General features: G+C 45.6%; 2 protein-coding genes across 6 annotated transcripts in view; both read right to left on the bottom strand.

Moving 5' to 3' along the window:
* The window catches only part of TMOD1 (tropomodulin 1), an 87,590-nt gene extending 79,083 nt beyond the window's left edge, over positions 1 to 8,507 (bottom strand). The window contains exon 1 of the mRNA XM_043567465.1: positions 8,422 to 8,507. The gene's annotated coding sequence lies outside the window, so the exon portion shown is untranslated. The remainder of the gene's footprint in view (positions 1 to 8,421) is intronic.
* A 4,607-nt stretch (positions 8,508 to 13,114) lies between these two features.
* TDRD7 (tudor domain containing 7) overlaps positions 13,115 to 21,950 on the bottom strand; it is a 76,395-nt gene continuing 67,559 nt past the window's right edge. For all 5 annotated transcript variants that reach the window (XM_043567135.1, XM_043567134.1, XM_043567136.1 and 2 more), the window contains 3 exons: positions 20,689 to 21,191; positions 16,431 to 16,591; positions 13,115 to 13,593 (listed from right to left, as the gene is read on the bottom strand). In XM_043567135.1, coding sequence (XP_043423070.1) covers positions 13,373 to 13,593; positions 16,431 to 16,591; positions 20,689 to 21,191 — 885 coding nt within the window. In that variant the 3' untranslated portion in view covers positions 13,115 to 13,372. The remainder of the gene's footprint in view (positions 13,594 to 16,430; positions 16,592 to 20,688; positions 21,192 to 21,950) is intronic.

The following is a 21,950-nucleotide window of genomic DNA, read 5'->3' as shown; positions in this document are numbered from 1 at the left end:
CATAAAAATACGAATGGCTAAAAAGCTCACTCATAATCATGTAAAGGTAAATTGAGAAGCGAGCCATCAGTTCTCATCTATCACACCGACAAAGATGCAAAGGCCTGAGGATTCCCAGTGTTCACAAGACGTGGGGGAGACGGGCACTGTCGCATACAACAGAAGCACACATTGGTTTACCCTCCTTCAAGGCAAGTTAAGTCCTATCTACCCAACTGCACACACCCTTTGACTCAGCAAGTCCACTTCTAGGAATTCATCCCACTCGTTGACTCCCTGACTTGTACAAAGATACATGTACAAACCATCTGATTATTATCTGTATTAGCAAAACACTGGGAACCACATGAAAGTTCATCCGTGGGGCATCGGCTACACAAGTTCTAATGCAGACAAACAGTGGAATGCTGTTAACCCACCCTCGGGGCTGTTACTGCCCGCTACGTCACTGTACCTTATCATAGCAAGTGCTATTCTGTACATACTGCATAACGGGCGTGGTGATAAAGCTCTTTATATAGATCATGTCGTGCAATCTTAATAACTGTGAAGCAGGTACTTTTTAATCCCCGTTTTAGAGATGAAGAAACGAAACTGCAGTAATCTGGCTGTATTAATTTCCCAGGGCTGCCATACAAATGACCACAAACTGGATGGCTTAAAACAGCATAAATTTACTCTGTTGCAACTCAGGATGTCAAAAATTGGGAATCAAGTGTCAGCAGGGCTGGTTCCTTTTGGAGGCTCAGAAGGAGAATCTGTTGTCCCATGCCTCTCTCCTAGCTTCTGGTGATGCCAATATCCCTTGGCATTCCTAGGCGTGTACCTACATCACTGACTCTGCCGTCACAGACCCTCCTTCCCTGTGTATGTCCACTCCTCATCTTATGAAGACACCAGTCATTGGATTTAGCGCCCACCCTAACCCAGTAAGGCCTCATCTTAACTAAATACATCTGCAAGGACCCTATTTCCATATAAGGTCACATTCTGAGGTTCCAGGTGGATGTGATTTTGGGCGGACACTATGTAACTTAATACAGTGACCAAGGGCACAGAGCTAGTAAGTAGTAGAGCCCGGATTTGAATCCAGACAAGATTCAATCGGACTATATTCATCATCACTACTCCATGCTGCTTTCCCATAATAGCTCACACTTGTGTAATGCTAACAATATCCCAGGTACTGTCTTAAATGTTCACATATAATAACTAATTTAGTCCCCACAACAACTCCCTTTACAAAAAGAGAAACTGAGGTACAGAGCATTTAAAATTACCTGAATTTACATAGCCAGTAACAGGCAGAACTTTGATTTGAGCCTAGGGAAGGGGTCTCCAGAGTCTATGTGGTTTTTTTTAAGTTTATGTATTTACTTTGAGGAACAGAGAGAGAGAGAGAGAGGCAGAGAGAGGGAGGGAAAGCATCCTAAGCAGGCTCTGCATTGTCAACACAGAGCCTGATGCGGGGCTTGAACTCATGAACTGTGAGATCATGACCTGAGCTGAAATCAAGAGTTGGATGCTTAACAGACTCAGCTACCCAGGTGCCCCCAGACTCCATGTTCGTAAGCACTATGCTAAACTGCCTTGCACTGAGTATTCCAATGTGACATACACTCTGAGAAGACATACACTCTCAGAAGACCCCATTCTCTCTCCTGAAAGGCTGGCGTTCTTTTCATCAGACACCAACCGTCCCCCAGTTCATCTCGTCTCCCTTCCCCCTTGGCTGTCGTGATTCATCCCAGAGCTGACTTGGGTGTTCACAAACAGTTGCCATCTCAGCCAAGATGCTGGCTGAATTTCCTCTCCTTATTCTGTGTTGGGCATTCTTAACCTGGGCTTCCAAGTCGCCTTCAAGGGAACCCAGTGGCTCGCTGAGGTGACAGGCAAACTACGGGGCACGAGTGCATTCGTTCTGCTGGAACAAGGCCCTCGGGTCCCATCAGATTCTCAGCGTTTCACGATCCTGATTTTCAAGCCTGCCCTGTCTTTTTAAACCTTCTGTTCTTACCAGTTATGTTGCCTGTGCAGGTTTATTTTAAGCCATCTCAACCCTTTTAATGGTGTAAATGGAATGTAGTAGAAAACCATAAACAAATGCATACGATGTTGTCATCCAATCTGACTTTTTAAATCTTCCTGGGTTTGCAAGGAAGGAGTCCCTCTTCAGGGCTCCGCTCACCCTTATCTTCTGAGTAGTTTTTTTTTTTTTAAACGTTTATTTATTTTTGAGAAAGAGAGACAGAGTGCGGATGAGGGAGGGGCAGAGAGAGAGGGAGACACAGAATCCGAAGCAGGCTCCAGGCTCTGAGCTCTCAGCACAGAGCCTGACTTGGGGCTCGAACTCACAAACCGAGACGTCATGACCTGCACCAAAGTTGGACACTTAACCAACTGAGCCACCCAGGCACCCTTCTTCTGAGTGGTTTTCAGGGTGGCATCTGGGTCCCCACTGCAGCCCCTGGAGCACTCACCCTGTGCTCACAGATACCACACCTGTAAGCAGTGCGCCCTGAAAAAGCAAGGGGACACAGGAGTCTGAGAAGAGGTTCCAGGCTGGCCGAGAGCCGGGCAGTAGGGACTTAAAAGCCCTGCCTGGGCCTAAATTTCTCTAGAATGCAAAGGAGAAGGAGGGAAGGTAGCAGAAGATGGAAATAACCCACCTCTGCTCAGCCCGACCCTTCCAGCAGCAGGCCAAGGCTGGGGGCCTATCTCACCAGCAACACTGCGGCCACATGCCCCAGCACCAGAGTCCCTGCCACCTGCCTGTCCTGTTCCCCCCTCCCACCACGTGCTCCACCATGTCCTGTGCCCCTACCAACTGTCCCATCAGGCTCCATCTGTGTGTTCTGTGCGGGCTCCATTAAAAAACAAACAAAAACAAAAACCCAGAAAGAGCCCTGTATTTGGAGTCAGGGCCTAAATGAATTCATTTGTAGATCTTAATAAAAACAATGTCTTAATGCAATGGCCAAGGTAACTAGCCCTCACCTTGGTGCTCAAAGTGTGGTGGTCTGTGTGTACAGGACAAGCTTCACACTATTAGGTGTTCATTAGAGCTTATCGGGAATTAAGCCTATTGCTTAATAAAATGATTAGAGCTTATTAGAAACAAGGAGCTAATAAGAAATTCCGTATCTCAGAACCCCTCCCAGGCTTACTGAGCCAGAGTCTGCATTTTAATAAGATCCCAAATGATTCAAATGCTAGAGAGGCCCTAGGATAGAGTGCAAGGACTTTCACTTCTCAAGCTTCCCAAACCCTGGAAAGCACTTGGGTTTTTCTGGAATACGCACCCCAATCGGATGACCTGGAACAATGGCTACTTGGGTTCACTGTCCTATCAACAAAAGGGGGTTAATAATACCTGCCCTTCCTCCCTTACAGGATTCCTGAGTTTCAAACAAGATCATGGATTCATTCTATTTATTGCGATGGGGCTGACAGGGGCTGCAGAGTGAGAGGGGGAGCAGAACAGGTGTGGTTTCTGCCGCCACGGAGCTGATGGTTCTGTGGGAAAACATGTTGTAGATGCTGGTTGATGGTTTGTGATTGTCATGGCCATCACTGGGCTTTCATTGGCATACCTGTTTCCTCATTCATCCATTCAATGGTCAGTCATTTATCATCACACGAAATACCTACACTATGCCAAGTTCTGAGCTCTGAGCTCTGGAACACTGGTAAAGGAGAAACAAAGGAGCCACAAACCATCTTCAAGAAGCTGTCAGTCCAGTCAGAGATGAGAATGTGAGCAGGTGATTACATTTAGGACACACTATGGCTGGTGCTCTGAGGTCCATTTAGGGGCTGAGGGAAGGCAGATAAGGCAATGAAGAGCTTTGCTTTAAAGGATGATTACAAGTTTGCCAACTTAGGAAGGGAGAGAACAGCGTTCCAGGCAGAATGAACAGCAGGGCCAAAGACAGACAGTCACGAAGGCACGATGCTTGCAGCATGACCAGAAGGTAAGGAGAATTTGCAAGAGTGCCAACAGATGATTTTGGAGAAGTAGCTTGGGGCTAGACCTTTGATGGTCCTGGGTTCATTGCTAAGGAATCTGGTAGGAAATGAGGAGTCCCTGAAGGGAGAGCGATAACACAGTCAGAGCTACATTTCCTAAAGATCTACTAACAGCAGCATAGAAGAAAAGGCTTGATGTGGAAAGACTTTTACAAGTCTCTGACAATAGCTCAGGGGAGAGATGGCAAATACTCGATTGGGGTCATGATTGGAGTACTTGTCAACTCCATTCATGGAGACAGAAATGAATGGAAGGAATATTTAGGAAGGCAGGATTGACAGGAATTGACAAAACAAATGAGGCGGTAAAGAGAAAGGAGATCTCTGGCTTGGTGTCTGGGTGGATGGTGTTACTGTTAACCAAGATGGGGGACACCGGAGGAGGACAGGGTGATGAGCCCGCATCGGGCCTGTTGGGTGTGACGTGCCTTTGGGACGCCCTATTGGCTTTGTCCGATTGGCAGGAGTGACAGATGCCTGGAACTGAGGAGAGCAGTCCCAGCGTGACACATGAATGTGGGAATTGTGAGTCTGTAGGGGGTACCTGGACCATGGGAATAAATGGGATCATAGGACGGTGTGGGGTGGAAAGAGAGTAGGGTTGAGAGTGGCACCGCCATTTAAGGGATGGGAAAAGATGAGTTCATTAAGGAGGCTGAGTGATGCCAAGAGGCATTTGCTGCTTCCCTCAGTTCCAGGGGCATGGAGGGCGAACACCCCTGTCGCTGCAACTCATCACCCACCAGAATCACCTCCAGGAATGGCCCTGGAGTCACTGCCCTAGAAGCCCCAGGGTGAGTGGTGGCTCAGGCTGGGGACCCTGAGAAGATGGCTTGAGGTGGGAACACATGGGTGCATGGGCTGGGCTGGCCTCACCCCTTTTCCTCCCCACGCACGGTAACTTCAGCCTTTCACAGATCGGTTTTCCTCTGAGAGAAAAACAAAAGGATGCAAGAAAAGAGACACAGAAGAAATGCTTGAGTTTGTTTAGTTTTTCAGATCAGGCAAGGACGCAGCACCTCCTAACATTGAAGAAAACCTCCCAGACGTGTCCTAGGTTGACTCCGATGAGCTCATTCTCTCGCTATCATTAAGAGCAAAGAGAGTCTGGTCCTTCCACAATTAACCAAAGGAGGATTTTATAAGACAAAACAAGAGAGAGGAAATGGCCCCAGAATTATGCTCTCTGATTCATGTTTCCCCACAGAAACAGGACTGTGGCTTTAAACTGATAATGGCTCTGAGTAGCCAAATAATTGATCTATTTGGTGTTCTGGCTTTATGTGAAAAGTGAACTGGCCTCTTTAGAAATGTTGGCAGTCTGGCTGGTCTATTAGTAAGACTAAAAAATCAAAACATTGACTGGAAAAGGCCATTATGACTCCTGGACTCAGCAGGAGTCATCGATAGATGATGTCATTTCAGAAATAAGCAAGCCAAGGTCACAAGGCTCCTGGGCAGAGTCAAACTACCCTTAGTGGCCCATCAACACCCTCCTTCGCAGATGAAGTCTGCCAAGGGGACATGGGTCTGAGCCAGGACTGGCTTCATTTTATTAACTTCACTTCTTTGCTCAGCCTGATTCTAGAGGAATGAGATTCTAGAGCCCTTGACGCTCAGCAGGTGATTAAGGCAGGACCTGGTCCTCCCATAAGCACACCCCTCAGATTCTCTTTTCACCCTTTTCCCTTCTTCTGGGTCCTTCTCCACCTCTTCTTACCAACCTCATTCCAGAAGCATCCACCTGCTGCCCATGCCTGTCTCCAGCTCCCACTACCTTTCCTCTCCCCTCCTTTCTCAGCCAAGCTCTCAGGAATGGCAGGCCCGGTCCCCACGTTTTGAGCTCCCATTAGCCTCTGCCTCTTCCACTCACTAACCTAGAAATATCATTGCAGGTACCAAGCACTGGTGAGGGCTTTCCCAGCATCCTCTCCACTTAATCCCCACAGCAACCCATATGAAATAGGTGCTATTATCATCCCCATTGGGCAGAGGAGGAAACTAAGGCTCAGACAGACAGGCTGGGTCACTGGCCCCGGTAAAGCAGTGGCAGATTCCCATTTTTGAACTGTCTGCAATGCCCTGGCCAAAGTCACCCGGGACCACCTGCCAATCCTGGTAGCCCCTTCCCAGTCCCCAGCCCCCTCTGTCTCTCTGCAGCAACTGACATCTCTCCTGGGAAACCACTTTCTCCTGCACCTTCCCTCCTCTTCATGGGGTGGGTTCCCCTGAGTTTCATCCCGGGCACTCCACTTTTCTCATGCTAGCAAGGCTTCCAAGGGAACCTCTGAGCTCTCTTGACTCCAGGTCTACTGGGGACCATCTCGCCCACCCGCTCATAGCCCAAGGTCACTCTAAATGGGTCGCAGAGCTGGGGTAGGAGCCAGGGGTCCTAACCTCCAGGTCAGTCCACCTCCTGTTACTCAGAGCTGACACCACCTACTCCCCATTTTTGCATTTTTGCTGAGCGGCAGGAGCAGGAGGCAGCTGTACCCTGGATGAGGGAGAAGGTGTGAGGCTCTGATAAGGTGGGGTGGAGGTTATTTTTAGAGGACACTGCCTTTCCACTTAGGCTGGGAGCAACTCAGGGGCCAAGGCGGTTGAAAATGTGTTTGCAAGTTTGGCTCATTAAAGGGAGTAAATACACCAAACGACAACATTGTTCGCTTTCACTCTGCCTGTTTTATGGCTCAAGTTGATGAGACTCTATTTGTCTTCATTTCCCCTTACTTCTTTATCAGTGAGGCTCTGAGGTGAGTTTAGAGAAAATATATCATAGAAAGTAGACATAAAAATGAAATTTCAGAATGAGGGCGCTATCATCTGAGCAAGGGAAAGTCCTGGACAGCAGATCAAAGAACAGGGGGGCATTGGTGGGGTGCTCAGAGATCCCCAAGACCGGCCTGAGCAGCAAGAAGGGGCAGGAAAGAGAGGAGAAAGGTTAGTGGAGACTGCAGGCCTCCTGGTGTGTCCAGCAGCATGTGACCTTGAGCAGGGGGTTCTGCGGCCCTTGTTAAAATAAATGCCATCACAGGGAGAAAGATGAAGATTTGGGGGATGCTCCCTCTGAGAGCCCAGAACCTGAGTTAGGGTCTGGTTCTGTGATCTGGATAGAGAAAAGCTTGGGCTAGGTCATCTCTAAGAGTCTGAGAGGGTTAAGGCAGAGACCAAGGGCAGGGTCCTTAAGGTATATCAGGAAGCTGCTGGGGGTCTGGGAGGGTGTGATGCTTGGCATGGTTCCAATTCGTCTCATAGGCACTGTATAGGTGGGGAAACTGAGACCTGGGAGCAGCTGGACTGGAGCCTCTGGTCCTGCCCAGTTCTTTGGGTCTAAAGCTGTTTGAGTCACGTGATGCTTTGCGAGGGTGATGGCTGCTCCCCAGCAGAGGTGCCCGTAAGTACCGTGGGACGCTCTTCCTGGAGGTATAGGGCCCAGGCTATTCCGAGGACCCTAATAGGTCCCAGTATAGGCCTGAGTCAGAGGGACTGCCACAGTGTCCGGTTTCTTTCCACAATGCCTCCGGATGTGCAAGGCTCTGGCCCCAGTGTCCCAGGCCAGAGCCGATGAACAGGTGTGGGGGAGCGCCAGCGGTCAAGAGCGCGCCCTGCTGCTCTCACCGCCAAGACTCCTAGCTTCAGCTCCCGAACCAAACCCCGCCCCTACAAATGGGGAAACTGAGACCCAGGGAAGAGCAGGGGCTCGCCAAGGCCATCGTGTGACTTGGCGACAGGGAGGCGGCTTCTGCCTCCAGGCGCTTGCCCGCTCTACCTTGGCCCGAAATGCGTGTATGTATCATGGTGCTTTAAACCGCGTCCTCTCGCGCAGTTTGGGAAACTTTTCCTGCCTCAAACAGGCGCAGCCCGAACCCCGGTTCCCCGTCCACCAACCACATACGTCCCACTCCCACCCCCAAACTTTCGGCAGCCGGAGGAGGGCCACGCCTCGGTGCCGGGCTCAGGCGGGCACCTGTCCCCAGCAGAGTATCCGCGGGCGCAGAGCCCCGCCGCCGCGCGGGAGTCGAGCGGCTGGCGGGTGGCGGGGGCGGCCGCTCCTTCAGGACCCCGGCCCCCGCGCCTCTCTGCGAGCGCGCAAGGGTCCTTCTGTCGTTTACAGACACGGCGCCGAGGGCCTGAGAGGAGGGCGCTCTGGCTGGGGCCGGGGGAGCCTAGCGGCGCGGACGTGAGCGCGGGGCTCCGGACCCCGAGATCCCCGGCTCCCCAGCCCCGGAGGCAACCCGAGGCGGCGGCTATTTATAGAGGGAGCCACGCTCAGTCCCTCTTGGCGGCGGCGGCGACAGCTGAATATTTTGCCCAGATATGGCTGGGGCCCCGGCGCGGGGGCAGGGAGCCCCGCGAGCGCGAGGGGTACCCCGGGCCGGGTGGGGGGCTTACCGGGCCGTGGAGCCGCCGGGGCGGGCGCGGGCGACGACGGGGCGAGCGCAGGCGGCCGGCGGACGGGCGCGGGCGGCGGGCGGCGGGCGGCGGGCGGGCGAGCGAGCGAGCGGAGCGCGGGGCTGGACGAGCTCCCGGGCGGCCGCGGGCGGGCGGGCGCTGTGGGCTCCGGGGGTGGGAGTCAGGGGCGGGCCCGGCTCAGCGCTGTCACCGCGCCCCGCCCCGCCCGCCGCCCTCTCCCTCCGCTCGGGGGCGCCGGGCCTCCGCGCGCCGTCCCCGGCCAGGGAGCGACGCCGCTGGGGGCAGCGCGGGGCAAAGGGGCCGGGCCGCGGGGAAGCTGGGATCCTTCCTTGGACAGGGGGGTGTGGATAATCGTGAGTCTGAGTCTCTATTTCCCCAGCTGCACCATAAGGAGTTTAAGCAGCAGTGGAGTTATCTGGAACTAAGTGGGTGGATTTTCATTCCTGTGGCGACTGAGATGTAAGAACCGGCAGGTCTTTGGATGGAGCAAAGCCTGCCAGCCAGCTGTTGCACCTTTACCTCTTTTGACTACAGCAACCACCTGTCCCATCTCACCGGCAGCCAGGTCTGGCAGGAGCCACAGCTTTAATAACGATCATTTTGTGAACAAATAGTTCTAAAAGAGTCGAATGCATTCTCTCTGTACTTGGAATGGAGTGTCCAAAATACCGATTTAAAATACAAAAAAAAAAAAAAAATCCCACTTTCTTAAAAGGCTAGTACGTTTTTCAGAACAAACCACTTAAACCCAAATAGAAACTTTAATTTTTAAAATGGTTCATAAAAAAGAATTTGTGTGGACAGAAGGTACTGTGTGCAATTGTTATGGGAAAGTTTCTGGTGGGGTAGACCCTAATATAACTCTTTTTACTCCTGGTGTATAGATTACTAATGAGAAACATTCGTTTTTGTTTTTGTGACTCTTGTTTTCCATGAAAATATATTTCTACATTACAAAACTCTCACAGCTGTAAGAGAATGCTCTTTTCAAGGAATATGTGCCATGCATTTTTAAATGAAGCAATGATTTAATATTTCAGATTATTTTTATTTTAAGCCCTTTTGTTGCGGAATCAAACATTTAAGAAAAGTACATACATCCTAAGTGTGCAGGTTCAAAAATTTTTATCACATTGAACACTTATTGCAAGAAACAACATTGCCAGCAGCAGCCCAGAAGCCAACCCTCTGGGTCCTGGGTTCCAGCTTCCTCCTAAAATGATCGCTTAAGGAAGTTTAAGATTACTCTTACGGTAATCACTTCCTTGCCTGCTTTCCTCCACACTTTGTCTTCATTTGCTCAATTCCACCCTGTGAGATTAACCTGCGTGGTTTCACGTGGCTGTACTTTGTTTACTTTTATTACCTTAGAGGTTTCCATTGCATGAATACAGCACAGTTTTTTTTTTTTTTTTAACATTATTTATTTTTGGGACAGAGAGAGACAGAGCATGAACGGGGGAGGGGCAGAGAGAGAGGGAGACACAGAATCGGAAACAGGCTCCAGGCTCCGAGCCATCAGCCCAGAGCCTGACGCGGGGCTCGAACTCGCGGACCGCGAGATCGTGACCTGGCTGAAGTCGGACGCTTAACCGACTGCGCCACCCAGGCGCCCCTACAGCACAGTTTTGTTTTGTTTTTAAATCCATTTTACTATTAATGGACATCTGTCTCTAGGTTTTAGCTATTGCCAATAGTGCTGCTGTGAACATTCTTTACTGGCATCCTCCAGCACAAGTGCAAACATCTTCAATAATTGAAATTAACGAAAGTTGAAACATTTTCCCAGTTTTGGTAGGAGTATTAGGATCTCACTGAAATTTGATTTCCGTGGGTTGAGGGCCTTTTCATGTTGATTGGCCAGTTGGATTTCCTCTTTGTAAAATGTTCAAATTTATTGCCATTTTGTTTCTGGATAGTCTTCTGTTTATTGAATATGTTCCAAATACAAATATTCCTCCGTTGTGTGCTTTGCCTTTACACCATCATAATAACGCCTTTTGACAAACCGGTGTTCTTCATTTTAACATAGTCTAGTATATCAATATTTGCCTTTATTGTTAGCACTTTGTCCTGTTTAAGACATCTTTCCTACTCCTGGATTATCAGGGTACTTTCCTGTGTTATCTTCCCTCATTAGGCTCTCACGTTTAGGCTTTGAATCCACCTGGAATTAACTTTGAATATGGTATGAGGCAGGGGCCAAGCTTCATTGTTTGTCAAATTGCCCTAGCACCAGATTAATTTTTCACTTACATCAACAACACAATTGTTCTATTTTAAAAAATATGGGGCGCCTGGGTGGCGCAGTCGGTTAAGCGTCCGACTTCAGCCAGGTCACGATCTCGCGGTCCGTGAGTTCGAGCCCCGCGTCAGGCTCTGGGCTGATGGCTCAGAGCCTGGAGCCTGTTTCCGATTCTGTGTCTCCCTCTCTCTCTGCCCCTCCCCCGTTCATGCTCTGTCTCTCTCTGTCCCAAAAAATAAATAAACGTTGAAAAAAAAAAAATAATGGAAGCCTTTCTAAAGTCATTGAAACAGAACCCACCTCTTCTTAATCTGTAGGCAATTTGAGGATTTTTGTTGTTTTTGTTGGGGAAAGAAACCATTATAAAATACATTCATACTACTTTGTTTCACTTAAATCTTTGTGTCAGGATACTCTGATTTTATCATAAATGTTTAAATCAGTGGTGTAAGCATTCCTCAATTTTGAATCACTTTTTTATTAAATATGAATTTAAAATTTTTTTTCAACGTTTATTTATTTTTGGGACAGAGAGAGACAGAGCATGAACGAGGGAAGGGCAGAGAGAGAGGGAGACACAGAATCAGAAACAGGCTCCAGGCTCTGAGCCATCAGCCCAGAGCCTGACGTGGGGCTCAAACTCACAGACCACAAGATCGTGACCTGGCTGAAGTCAGACGCTTAACCGACTGCGCCACCCAGGTGCCCCAAATATGAATTTTAAAAAGCTAGGAAGATAATTTCAACATGTTTTACATGAAAAACTTCAAATATCTGGTCTTTACCTTCTTTCTGCTCTCACTTTTCCTATATTTTCTCAAATAAAAATAAGCAAATGAGTTTAAGAATGTTTATCTCCAGCCTGGCCTTCTCCCCTGTGAAGACTCCACATTTCTAATAGGTTATGCATATCCTCACACAGTGATCTAGTCCCTTAACTCAGTGTGTTTAAATTTTTTTTAATGTTTGTTATTTATTTATGAGAGAGACAGAGAGAGACAGAGAGAGAGACAGAGAGAGAGGGAGAGAGACACACGGAGCGTGAGCAGGGGAGGGGCAGAGAGAAGGAGACACAGGATCTGAAGCAGGCTCCAGGCTCTGAGCTGTCAGCACAGAGCCTGATGCGGGGATCGAACTCAGGAACGGCGAGACCATGACCTGAACTGAGGTGGGCGCTCAACCGACTACGTCACCCAGTGGCCTCTAAACTCAGTATGTTTAAAACAAAAAATTTCAGTTTCCCAAATGGAATAAGGTTCATCATCCTAGCCTCTCAGACCGTAAGACTTGGCTTCACTTTTTGACACTTTCTTTTTCCTGTCTTTTGGATCTAAAATGTCAGTTCTAATAATTCTAATTAAAAACTTCAAAAGGCCTTTAATTTTTTTCTTGATTCTCATTGCTCCTCTCTTAGTCCAGGGCCTTCCCCCATCATCTTTGGACCACTGATAAGGCCTCCACCTATCCCTCTGTCAAGCCATCCTGCCCATCAATTAGCAAGGACATAATGGGTGCCTGATGTGTTCAAGAGATCATTCTGTCTGTTGTGGAGTGCACAGACAGTGGTATGTTCTGAAGTCCATTGTACGGGCTCACAGGAGCTGCTGGGGTGTCTTTTCCCAGCTCCACATTCAGTGATGTCACATTGTTAGCTGGAACTCAACAACGGTGGAGGTATTTACAACATGGGAATCGTCAGATACTGTGAATCAAGGCTCATTCCCGGCCCACACCCATCAGAACCAATTGCCAAACATTTACCAGTACGTCATCAAAGAGATGAGTAAGACCCCTTCCTCCTTCAAGGAGCTCACAATCTAGCTGGGGAGACGGGTGCGCAGACAACTTGTTATATACTACAAAGCTCAGTGAGGTCTTGATACAAAGAGAGGCGTACTCCAAATGCAACAGGGTGGGAGGGGTACCAGGGAAGGCTTCATGGTCAGCCCGGGATGTCACGGAGGATACTGGCAAACAAAAATGGTGGGGGGTGAAGGATGGGCAGGCTCAGGGAACAGAATAAGCATGGTTAGGAGGGGAGCAAGGCTTGCTATAGAATATCAATAGTCCTGGGTGTACAGGGAGCCAGACAGGTGCAGTGTGGCTGGTTGAGGAGCCATGGACAATGAGGCTGGGTAGGGAGACTGTGGAAGGTGTAGACACTCTGGGTAGTGATATGCCGCTCAAGACCTGGGGTGAGGAATACGCTTTGAGGTTCATCTGGGCTGCTTCTCTACAGCACCACTAGCAATGCTAATGTGCTAAAGACTCAAGATCATCCTCACACAATTGGCTTTGGGATAGACCACTGCGCCAGGGTTAAGTCATAAATTCTCACAATCTAACTATAAAGGAACCCAGCACCATAAAGAAGACATGAATAGAAAGGGAAATCCTTCATCTTACGATCATAAAGCCTAGAAATTATAAGGTAGTCAGTTTTTATATTGATAAACATTTTATTCTAATATTATAGTAATAATTCAAGTGCAATTTTCTTTGAAAAGTCAACTCTGTTAAAACAAAACTTGTTAAATATCTTTCATCAAACAGAAGCATATTCTTTTCAATCCCCACAGCAGTCAGAGCCCTGTAGCAGAGATAAGATTTCTTTTTTTAAGCCTACTACATTTTGTTATTGCTAAAAAAAATCTGAATTAGTTGTCAAGGTCTCAGAAGCAGTGATTAATTAACTTTTGAAAGCTCTACCAGATACTCTGACATAAAATCATGAATCCAGATATCTGTGTCTGGCAATGATGTGTCCACTAAATAGACCACTACTTTCCGGTCCCAAGGGTTGGCGTTTTCTATAACTGTCTGAACCAGTGCCACCAGAGGTTTCTTCTCCACATGATTTCGAAATACCATCGAAGCCTCCTCAGACCACTGGTTGCACTTCACCCCTACGAGAAAGACAAGGAGTACAAGGATCAGTGAGCGTCGGATGCACCTTTCTTTGATCCATAATAATGGAAAACTGTTAGTTCCAAAGTAGCTGAAACGTACCAGGTTAGACTTGCCTAATTAAAAAACCAAACCAAAGAGTTACCCACCAATCTTAAAACAGTCCAGCTTATCATAGTTCTCCTATTGTGAATGGGGTTATTTCTGTAAACCTTCACCTACAGACACAAGTTTCATGGAGATTTACTGCTGTGTTATAAAATGAAGTTATAGGGGCACCTGGCTGGCTTAGTCAGAAGAGTGTGTGACTTCAGGGTCATGAGTTTGAGCCCCCCTTGGGGTGTAGACATTACTTAAATAAATTTTTTTAATCTAAAAAAAAAAGTGAAGTTATAATAACTACTGCCCATTTCCCTATATAAAGTATAGGTAGATTTAAATGGATAATGGGGATACCCAAGGGGACTAAAATACCAACAGTATCTGTAACATTGTTGTCAACTGCACTCAAATAAAATAAAATATCAATGACATCAGTGATACATCTCTTATTTACGGATTTTTTTTTCCTGATGAACCAGATGTAGTGAAGGATGAGGAGAAGGAGAAAGAGAATTAATATACTTAGAGTATACTGATTTTTAAAAATTATATATAATACCATTGCAAAAGCACTGGATTGAAAGTCTAGAGACCTAATTACCATTCCCAGCTCTTCCTCTGTCAAGTGGTATGGGATTTGGGCAAATCATCTGGTCTCTCAGGTCTCAGTCTATCAGAAAATAAACCGGTTGGACCAGATGAATTGTAAATCCCATGTATTTCTAAAGTCCCTATGACTTTTGAGGGCTCAAGTTAGAGAATTCGAAATTAGGTTTTAAAATGAAATTGAGAGAGTATGTGTTTTTCAGAAAATACTAGTAAACTAACATGAATTAAGTGCACATATACTAGATTCGAGAAACTATACACAGTGCCCTGTAGTGATGGAGATCTGGGAGTTTCACACATCATTTAACAGACCTGCTATCCATATAGTGAGGTGGGCTAAGTTCTCTGAGAACAAGAGAAGCCTAGAGTAGTCCCCAACCTGCTGTTTCCCGACCTTTAACAGCAATAGTTAACAGTACCTAACCCTCCTAGTGTGTGGGAAAAGTCAGTGAAATGGAGTGGCTGGTGGAGACCTTTGCCCATAGTAAGCCCCAGTGACTATCAGCCAAGGTGCTGGCGATGGGGATGATGGTGCCATGCACTTGTTCCTCACAGAGACTCCCTCTCTGGACAGTTTGACTGTCATGCTTATGTTAGCAAGACCTGAACATCCAAAAGTGAAAATTAAAAAAAAATGCAATCATTAAATCTGAAGAAACTATTTAGAGGTCTGAGTTCAAAGCAGATCAGTGGTACACATGCTCGTCTGCAAAATGCTGTTTTTGGTTCATATCTAACTATCATGGGAGTTTCCTGCGAAATCTAGCAGGAGACACAAAGAAAGAAACTGAAAAATACTTCAAAATAACGGTATATATAGATATAGATATCTCCAACAAAAGCTGGTCAAAAATTAAAAGAAAGATGTATATACACACTTCCTTTCGTTTCTGAGATCACTTCCGCTACTGTGCTGAATGGGTGGCACCATGTGGTCACGACCCCCCATATCCCAGCAGAGCAGGACACAGACAGTCCTAGATGGCTGGAGGTCTGCATCCCCCAGCCTTTTTCGCCCCCACACCCTCTGCTAATGCTGCCGGACCTCTGCGTGAAGCTTCGCCTCAGTACGCGTGCTACGTACTGGGGGGATGCACAGAGGAGCCACCAGCATTTGCACTGCTGTCACAAAACTCTAACTGGACAGTATTTTAAAGAAGTGTCCCTGTACACCTGCTAATTTACATCCTCAGATTTTAATAATAATAGTCAATAGGGTGTATGAATGTAGTAAAATCACATACTTGCATGCTGTTAATTACGATGCAACTGGAAACTCACCTGGCCATAAAAATGGTCATATTCTATGACCTAGGATGTTTTATAATTGTGGAAACCCATTATGCATTTGTATTATAATATATACAATAAGTTGTCAAATATTAGCTGAGCAATGTGCTCCTCCTATTGGTCGTTTATGTTGTTTCATTGTTTTTGTTTGTTTTGGCTAGTATACACAGCTGCAGGTTTTTTCCTAATACTACAATAAAAGTATAAATAACCTAAATGCTTAACAAAAGGGAAATAACGATTAAATCAAATCTTTTGCAGCTATTAAAAATCATTACAGGGGTGCCTGGGTGGCTCAGTTGGTTGAACATCCAACTTTGGTTCAGGTCATGGTCTTGAGGTTCGTGAGTCTGAGCCCTGCATTGGACTCTATGCTGACAGCTCAGAGCCTGGAACCTGCTTTGGATTCTGTGTCTCCCTCTCTTCCTGCCTCTCCCCCACTCATGCTCTGTCCCTCTCTCTCAAAAATAAATAAACATTAAAAAAAATCATTATGAAGACCATCAAACAAACACTTAAAAAGTAATTAGGAAAAAAATGCTAAAAATGAAGAAAGCAGCATGCAAGACCATACCTGTCCTGACTACAGCTTTAGAAATATACCCATATGTGAGACCACAGACAGAGAGAAATACGGAAAAATAGAAACAGCAGATATAGTGGAAAGGCATGTCTGTGACAGATCATTACAAATTATTTCTATTATGGTCAGGAAGTTGTTTGGAAAAAAAAAAGTTAACTCAATAGGCCAGTGACTCTGTACTCCCTAAGTGCCCATGACAAAAGGACAATATAAACCATGTTGTGACTTGAGTTCAAGTTCCACAGAAATTACCTGCAAGTTGAGCTGTGACTGCTTGGAATGGCAGCTTTCTGAACATGTCCACTAACGGCTGTACTTTCCTTATGTTGACTAGCTCGTGCTTGCCGTAGTCCAGCTCATACACAGATACCAATCCATTGGTCAGGATTCCTTTTAAAAGCACCCTGTGCCACCTAGATGTGCATTGGATTAAAAAGGAAGAAAGAAAATACACAAAGTTGACATATGCTTTAAGGATAACAATTTATGATTAAAAAATTAATGCGAAAGATGTTTATCAAAATATAAAACTGTACTGTCATTGAGGTTTTAAAGAGATTGCTTCTTCTTACTCCAAAGGTTACTATTCTCTGCTTTGCCACCAGCTTACTTGGTGGTATTTCTTCGCTCAACACCCATTCACAGGCCTCAGGGAGCTGCTACAGGAGACCGACACATAAACTAGCAACAACCACTAAGCAGAATCAAACAGATGGAGGCTGATCAGGACAAGGCAAGGAGATCCCTCCACTCTGACAGGGAGACAAACGTCAGGTCTGGGACAGGGTATGTATGTAAAAGATGGGAAGAGGGAGTAACTGGAACCAGGCCTGGCTGAAGACATGCATGAAAAGAAAAAGCACAGAAGATTCTACAGGGCATGACAGCTGGGAGCAGAGCAAACACCACAGTAGAGCTAGAAGGCAGAATGTGTGAAGGAATGGAAAAGAAAACCAGATGGGGAAGAGAGTGTGGGAAGAGATTACAAAACATTTTGAATGCAAAGGTGACAATTTTAGTTATGCCGAGTGAGGACATTAAAAAACAAAATAAAACAAACACAAAGTCCAACCCACTGCCTAGAATAAAGAGCCTGGAAAAGATAGGAGAGTAGGGGGGAAGAAGAACATGGTTTCCGATCTGGAGTTCAAGGTGCCAGTCAGAAATTCATATGAATATACTTTTCTCCTCTGGGCCTACATGCATCATCATTACAATTAGAAAAGCTTAGACTTCAAAGTTAAGATATGAAGGACCATATTAAAGTCCTACAGTCTTCGGGTGCCTGGGTGGCTCAGTCAGTTAAGTGTCTAACTCTTGATTTCAATTCAGGTCATGATCTCACGGGTTCATGGGATCCAGCCCTAAGTTGGGCTCTGGCTCTGAGCTGACAGCACAGAGCTTGCTTTGGATTCTCTCTCTCTAAATAAATGAGTAAATAAACTTAAAAAAAAAAAGTTCTTTAGTGTTGACTATGTGATTGAAGAGTATCATCACACTAAGGAAAGGAAGTTGTTTGTAACATCTAAAAGGTAAGTGCCTATGGAGATAGCCTCTGCCCCTGCAAGGTATGAGTCAGGCTCTGCCATGGACCATCCTCTGAAACAGATTTATTAGCTATAAGCCACAAGCCCAGTGCAACAGCAGGCCTTTCACTGCAATACACTGCTGGGCTGGGAGCTGGCTAGGCTGGATGGATTCTCCAGCACACCAGTGGAGAATGGGTACAGGAAACCCACACCACTGCTATGGGGTAAACTATAGTAAGAAAGCTCTGAAGAGGCCAACTTTGGACACTAGTGATTGGGGGTTTGGGGAGGAAACTCCAGAAACCTGTTTCTGAAGGCAGAAACAAGCCCAAAGTGCAGCAAGCGATAATCCATGAGTCACAACAGGGAGGCGCAAAAAGATATCACAGTAAGTATGTGAGTTTTGGGAACCAACAGACTTAGGCTGGCATCCCCCCACCCCACCCCCAGGACATGTTCCAGCTATGTCACCTTGGGCTCCTATTAAACCTCTCTGAGCCTCAATTATCTCATGTGTAGTATTTAATTTTAACTCACTTGCAGAAATAATATATATAAAGTGCCTAGTACATTACTTGGCACACAATAGGTGCTTGGCAAATGGTAGCCGCCATCGTTATTATATAATAATTATGATAATTATTAAAATGAAGATAAGCTGTGTAAATATAAGCATGTCAGAGAAATTTTCATATGTGGAAATGCCAGTTTGGTGCAGGTTGTTAAATCTGTGTAGGTGCAAAAGGAGATAAAAATCATTTGGTTTCCACCTATAGCACTGTCTTTAAATTGTACAGGGCAAATGCTGGTGGTCTGTGTATAAATGCTGGTGGTTTTAGTGTATAAATACAAGGTACAGAGCAGCGAGGGAAGAGCTACCAGAAGACTTACATGTCACATGTCATGCCCTTCGGTAGCTTTTAATTTTCAACACTAATAGCTTAACTAAAGGTTTCTGTTTGGACTAGTTCACCGATTTCAGTGCAGGGCTGCTTGTGAATCATCAGGAGAGTTTATGAAAAACACAGATTCTGAAGTTCCACTCCCAGAGACTCTAATTCAGGATGTCTGGGGTGAGGAAGGAGAATCTGCATTTTTAGTAAGTTCCCAGGTTATTCTTAGCCAACGTGGATTTGGAAACGGCTGCAATCAACAGTGTATCTGAAAATTCCTAAGTCTTAATTCACCAGAGTTGGGACCAGGGTTTTTAGTAAATAGTCCTGTGATACAGGCAAGATAGAAACTCTAAACACTTTACACTGATTCAGTTCATGAAGCTTAAGAAAATATTGGACAATCTGTTCTTATATATATGAGACATCCTTGATTATCTAGGAAAAAATTAGCTGGTGAAAGTCCCAGCCCCAGAACAGGACTGTTGGACCCATGTTGGGGGAGGGCCGAGTCTGAAACCCTACACTGAAGGACTCCGGTTTGGGTTCTCCTGCCCCACAAAACTCTTGCCCTCAAGTAGGATCTCCCCACAGCTAATCACCATCAATCTGCCCCTCAGATTAATAGTTAACACTGGTTTTGTTTTAACTGTGATTAAATTATTCTGTGAAGAGTTCTCACGTAGGCAAATGATGTTCCTGTGTGGAATTAAACCCATGCATGCTTACAGTTGTAAATAACATGACATAGTAAAAATGGTTTTTTGAAAGTGAAAAGCTTGTGACATACAAGCTGAATCCTTTTTAAAATGAGAGCTATGATACTTTTCACTCTTAAGAATTAAAAATTGGTTTTTTTCTCTTATGGGAATAATAAAATTTTCACAAATGTCTATGCTTGATATCTTGAGAACGAACCAAAGCATTTTATTAAAAAAAATAATAAAATAAGCAGTTTGACCTTTTAAACTGAGTTCTGGGGTGTGTGTGTGTGTGTGTTGTTGTTGTTGTTTTTGTTGTGGGAGAACAGTTCTTTGTGTTTGTCATCATCAAATAAGCTTGGTCAGTTCCCCTAAGAAAGCTGGCAAAGGAGACGGGACAGGGCTAAGTTGTTCCTTTTTCCAGGGCTTTTGTGACCTTGTACTGTGTGGGGTGGAGTACTAGGGATTCACTGGGTTGGAACCAGAACATATTGGAGGGCTTCAGGGAAGGAGGATGTGATCCAAATGGGAAATGTGAAAAAACAGACCAAAGTGCTGCACCAGTGAGTCCTGGCTGGAGAAGTGCACCGTGCATTGCTGCACCATACAGAAGGTGGCACGGCTCTCCAGGAGCAAGTGACAACCTACCTCAAGAACCTTCTAATCCTTAAACAAGTAATTTTTCTTCTGGGAATCTATCTCAGAAATACTCAGAGATGTGAACAGAGATTTATGTTCAATATTATCTAGAATAGTGAAAAATCTGGGAGAAAAAACTACATAACAAGAGAGAATGATAAGTAAATTATGATTTCTCTATATGATGGACTATTATTCAGCCTTAAAAATGTTTATGAAGACATTTTATCACATGGAAAAATGTTCACAGGATTATGTGAGGTAAAAAAAGTAGGTGTGGAATTGTATTTAATAATAATACTACACCAACTGTATGAATATATGTAGAAACGAATGAGAAGAAATACATGAATAGTTTAACAAGGGTTCTGTCCGGTTGGAGGATTTTCTTACATATTTTTGCATTTTTCTAAATCTTCTACAATAAGTATTTGTTTTTAAAATTTAAAAGTTATTCAACCAAAAAGCCATTATTTCCTAAAGAAACAACAACGTTTTGTCTAATAGAAAAACAAAAACATTTAAACCTTCATTTTAGATATTTAACAGGAATTTAATATATGGTGACTAGATTTTTAGATAAATGACATCATGTCAAATGTTAAAAGACTGCACAATTCATTAGTCTCGCTTCACATTCAAAATTTCCCTAAGTGCAGTTCAAAGTCCCCCTGCAGAGATTAAGGACCCTTGGTATCACTCCACACATTTTTCGTAGTCGGATCACACGCTCTGTCCAAGGACCTACTTGTTTTCCACTTTGGCAGCATACACTTGGTCTTTTTCCACGGCTACGTGGCGCTCCTCAGACACACTGTAATACAGAATCATCTCCTCCATCAGAACTTCCAGCTTATGTATCTCTTGCCATGGCTGGATGACGAAGTAGCCCGGGTGGCAGGCCACAGGCACGTACACATCCATGTGCTCCCCCGGCTTCGACAAGTGGACGGGAGGGGGGAGTTCCTCTGTGGAGAAAGAGCCGGTGTGGTCCACCACGGACTTCTTGATGACGTCTGTGAGGCTCTTTCTCAGATTCTCTCCAGCGGTGCCTGGAATGGGGGTGCCACCGCCTTTGCTGTGGGGAGAGCTAGCTCCACTGGATATGGCACTCAAAAACACATCCTTCTGATGCTTCCACAAGTCTGCATTTGTAATCTGGCGATTAATACTGTGGTGAGGATCGGGGAAGTTCTTAGGGGTGAATAAATAAATGTGTGAGATCCCTCTGGTCTCGTCCACTTTTGTAACCTGTGGAAAACACACAAGGCATTTCAAGGAATCCCAGTTCACCATAATATTAACCTTAAATAGGAAAACACAGTATTTTACAAGGAACCCACTTTGCTAAAATTCATTTTATTTAAGGTAAGATAAATGATCTATCACAGCCACAGCAGTGAATAGGCTCTTAAGTCCAAGACGCCAGCAGCTGGCTTATGGAAACGAAAACTTTATTAACCTCTAAAAACCGAGGATACCTTAAAACTCACTAGAGGTCATTATCACTGAGATGGAGTCCGCATACCATTGGTAAAAACTCTTTTTATTGATGACATTTAAGAACACTCAAAGTAAAAGGAACACTATGATGCACCCTCAAGGGCTCATCTCCCAGCTTCAACAATAAAAAATAATCACAAAAATGGCAAAAGTGTTCCATATGCATTCTACCTATGCAGGTGCACCCACACTGGGAAGTGAAGGAGAAAGCTTTGACATTCACCATACCCTTGGGGACCTTGGCCTAAATGCCTTGTTTGGTCATAGTATCTACCCTCACCCTTTACCCCTTCCCCAGTTACATGGGAGGAACCTGGGGAGAAAAAGGAAAAAGTTCCACTGAACAGGTCAAAACCGCAGCTTTGCCCCTTCTGTCCAGGAGACCTTTGGCTACCTTTCTACCTCTTTCTGCCAGAGGGATGAGTGTTATATGGGAATGCCACACACTGACACCTGGGACTGGACAGCTGTGTGTCCCAAAGGGCTGGCTGCCTGGTAATTCTTACC

The sequence above is a fragment of the Prionailurus bengalensis genome, chromosome D4, assembly GCF_016509475.1.
Source record: "Prionailurus bengalensis isolate Pbe53 chromosome D4, Fcat_Pben_1.1_paternal_pri, whole genome shotgun sequence".
NCBI classification, from domain to species: Eukaryota; Metazoa; Chordata; class Mammalia; order Carnivora; family Felidae; genus Prionailurus; species Prionailurus bengalensis.
This window is presented reverse-complemented; position numbering and strand designations above follow the sequence as displayed.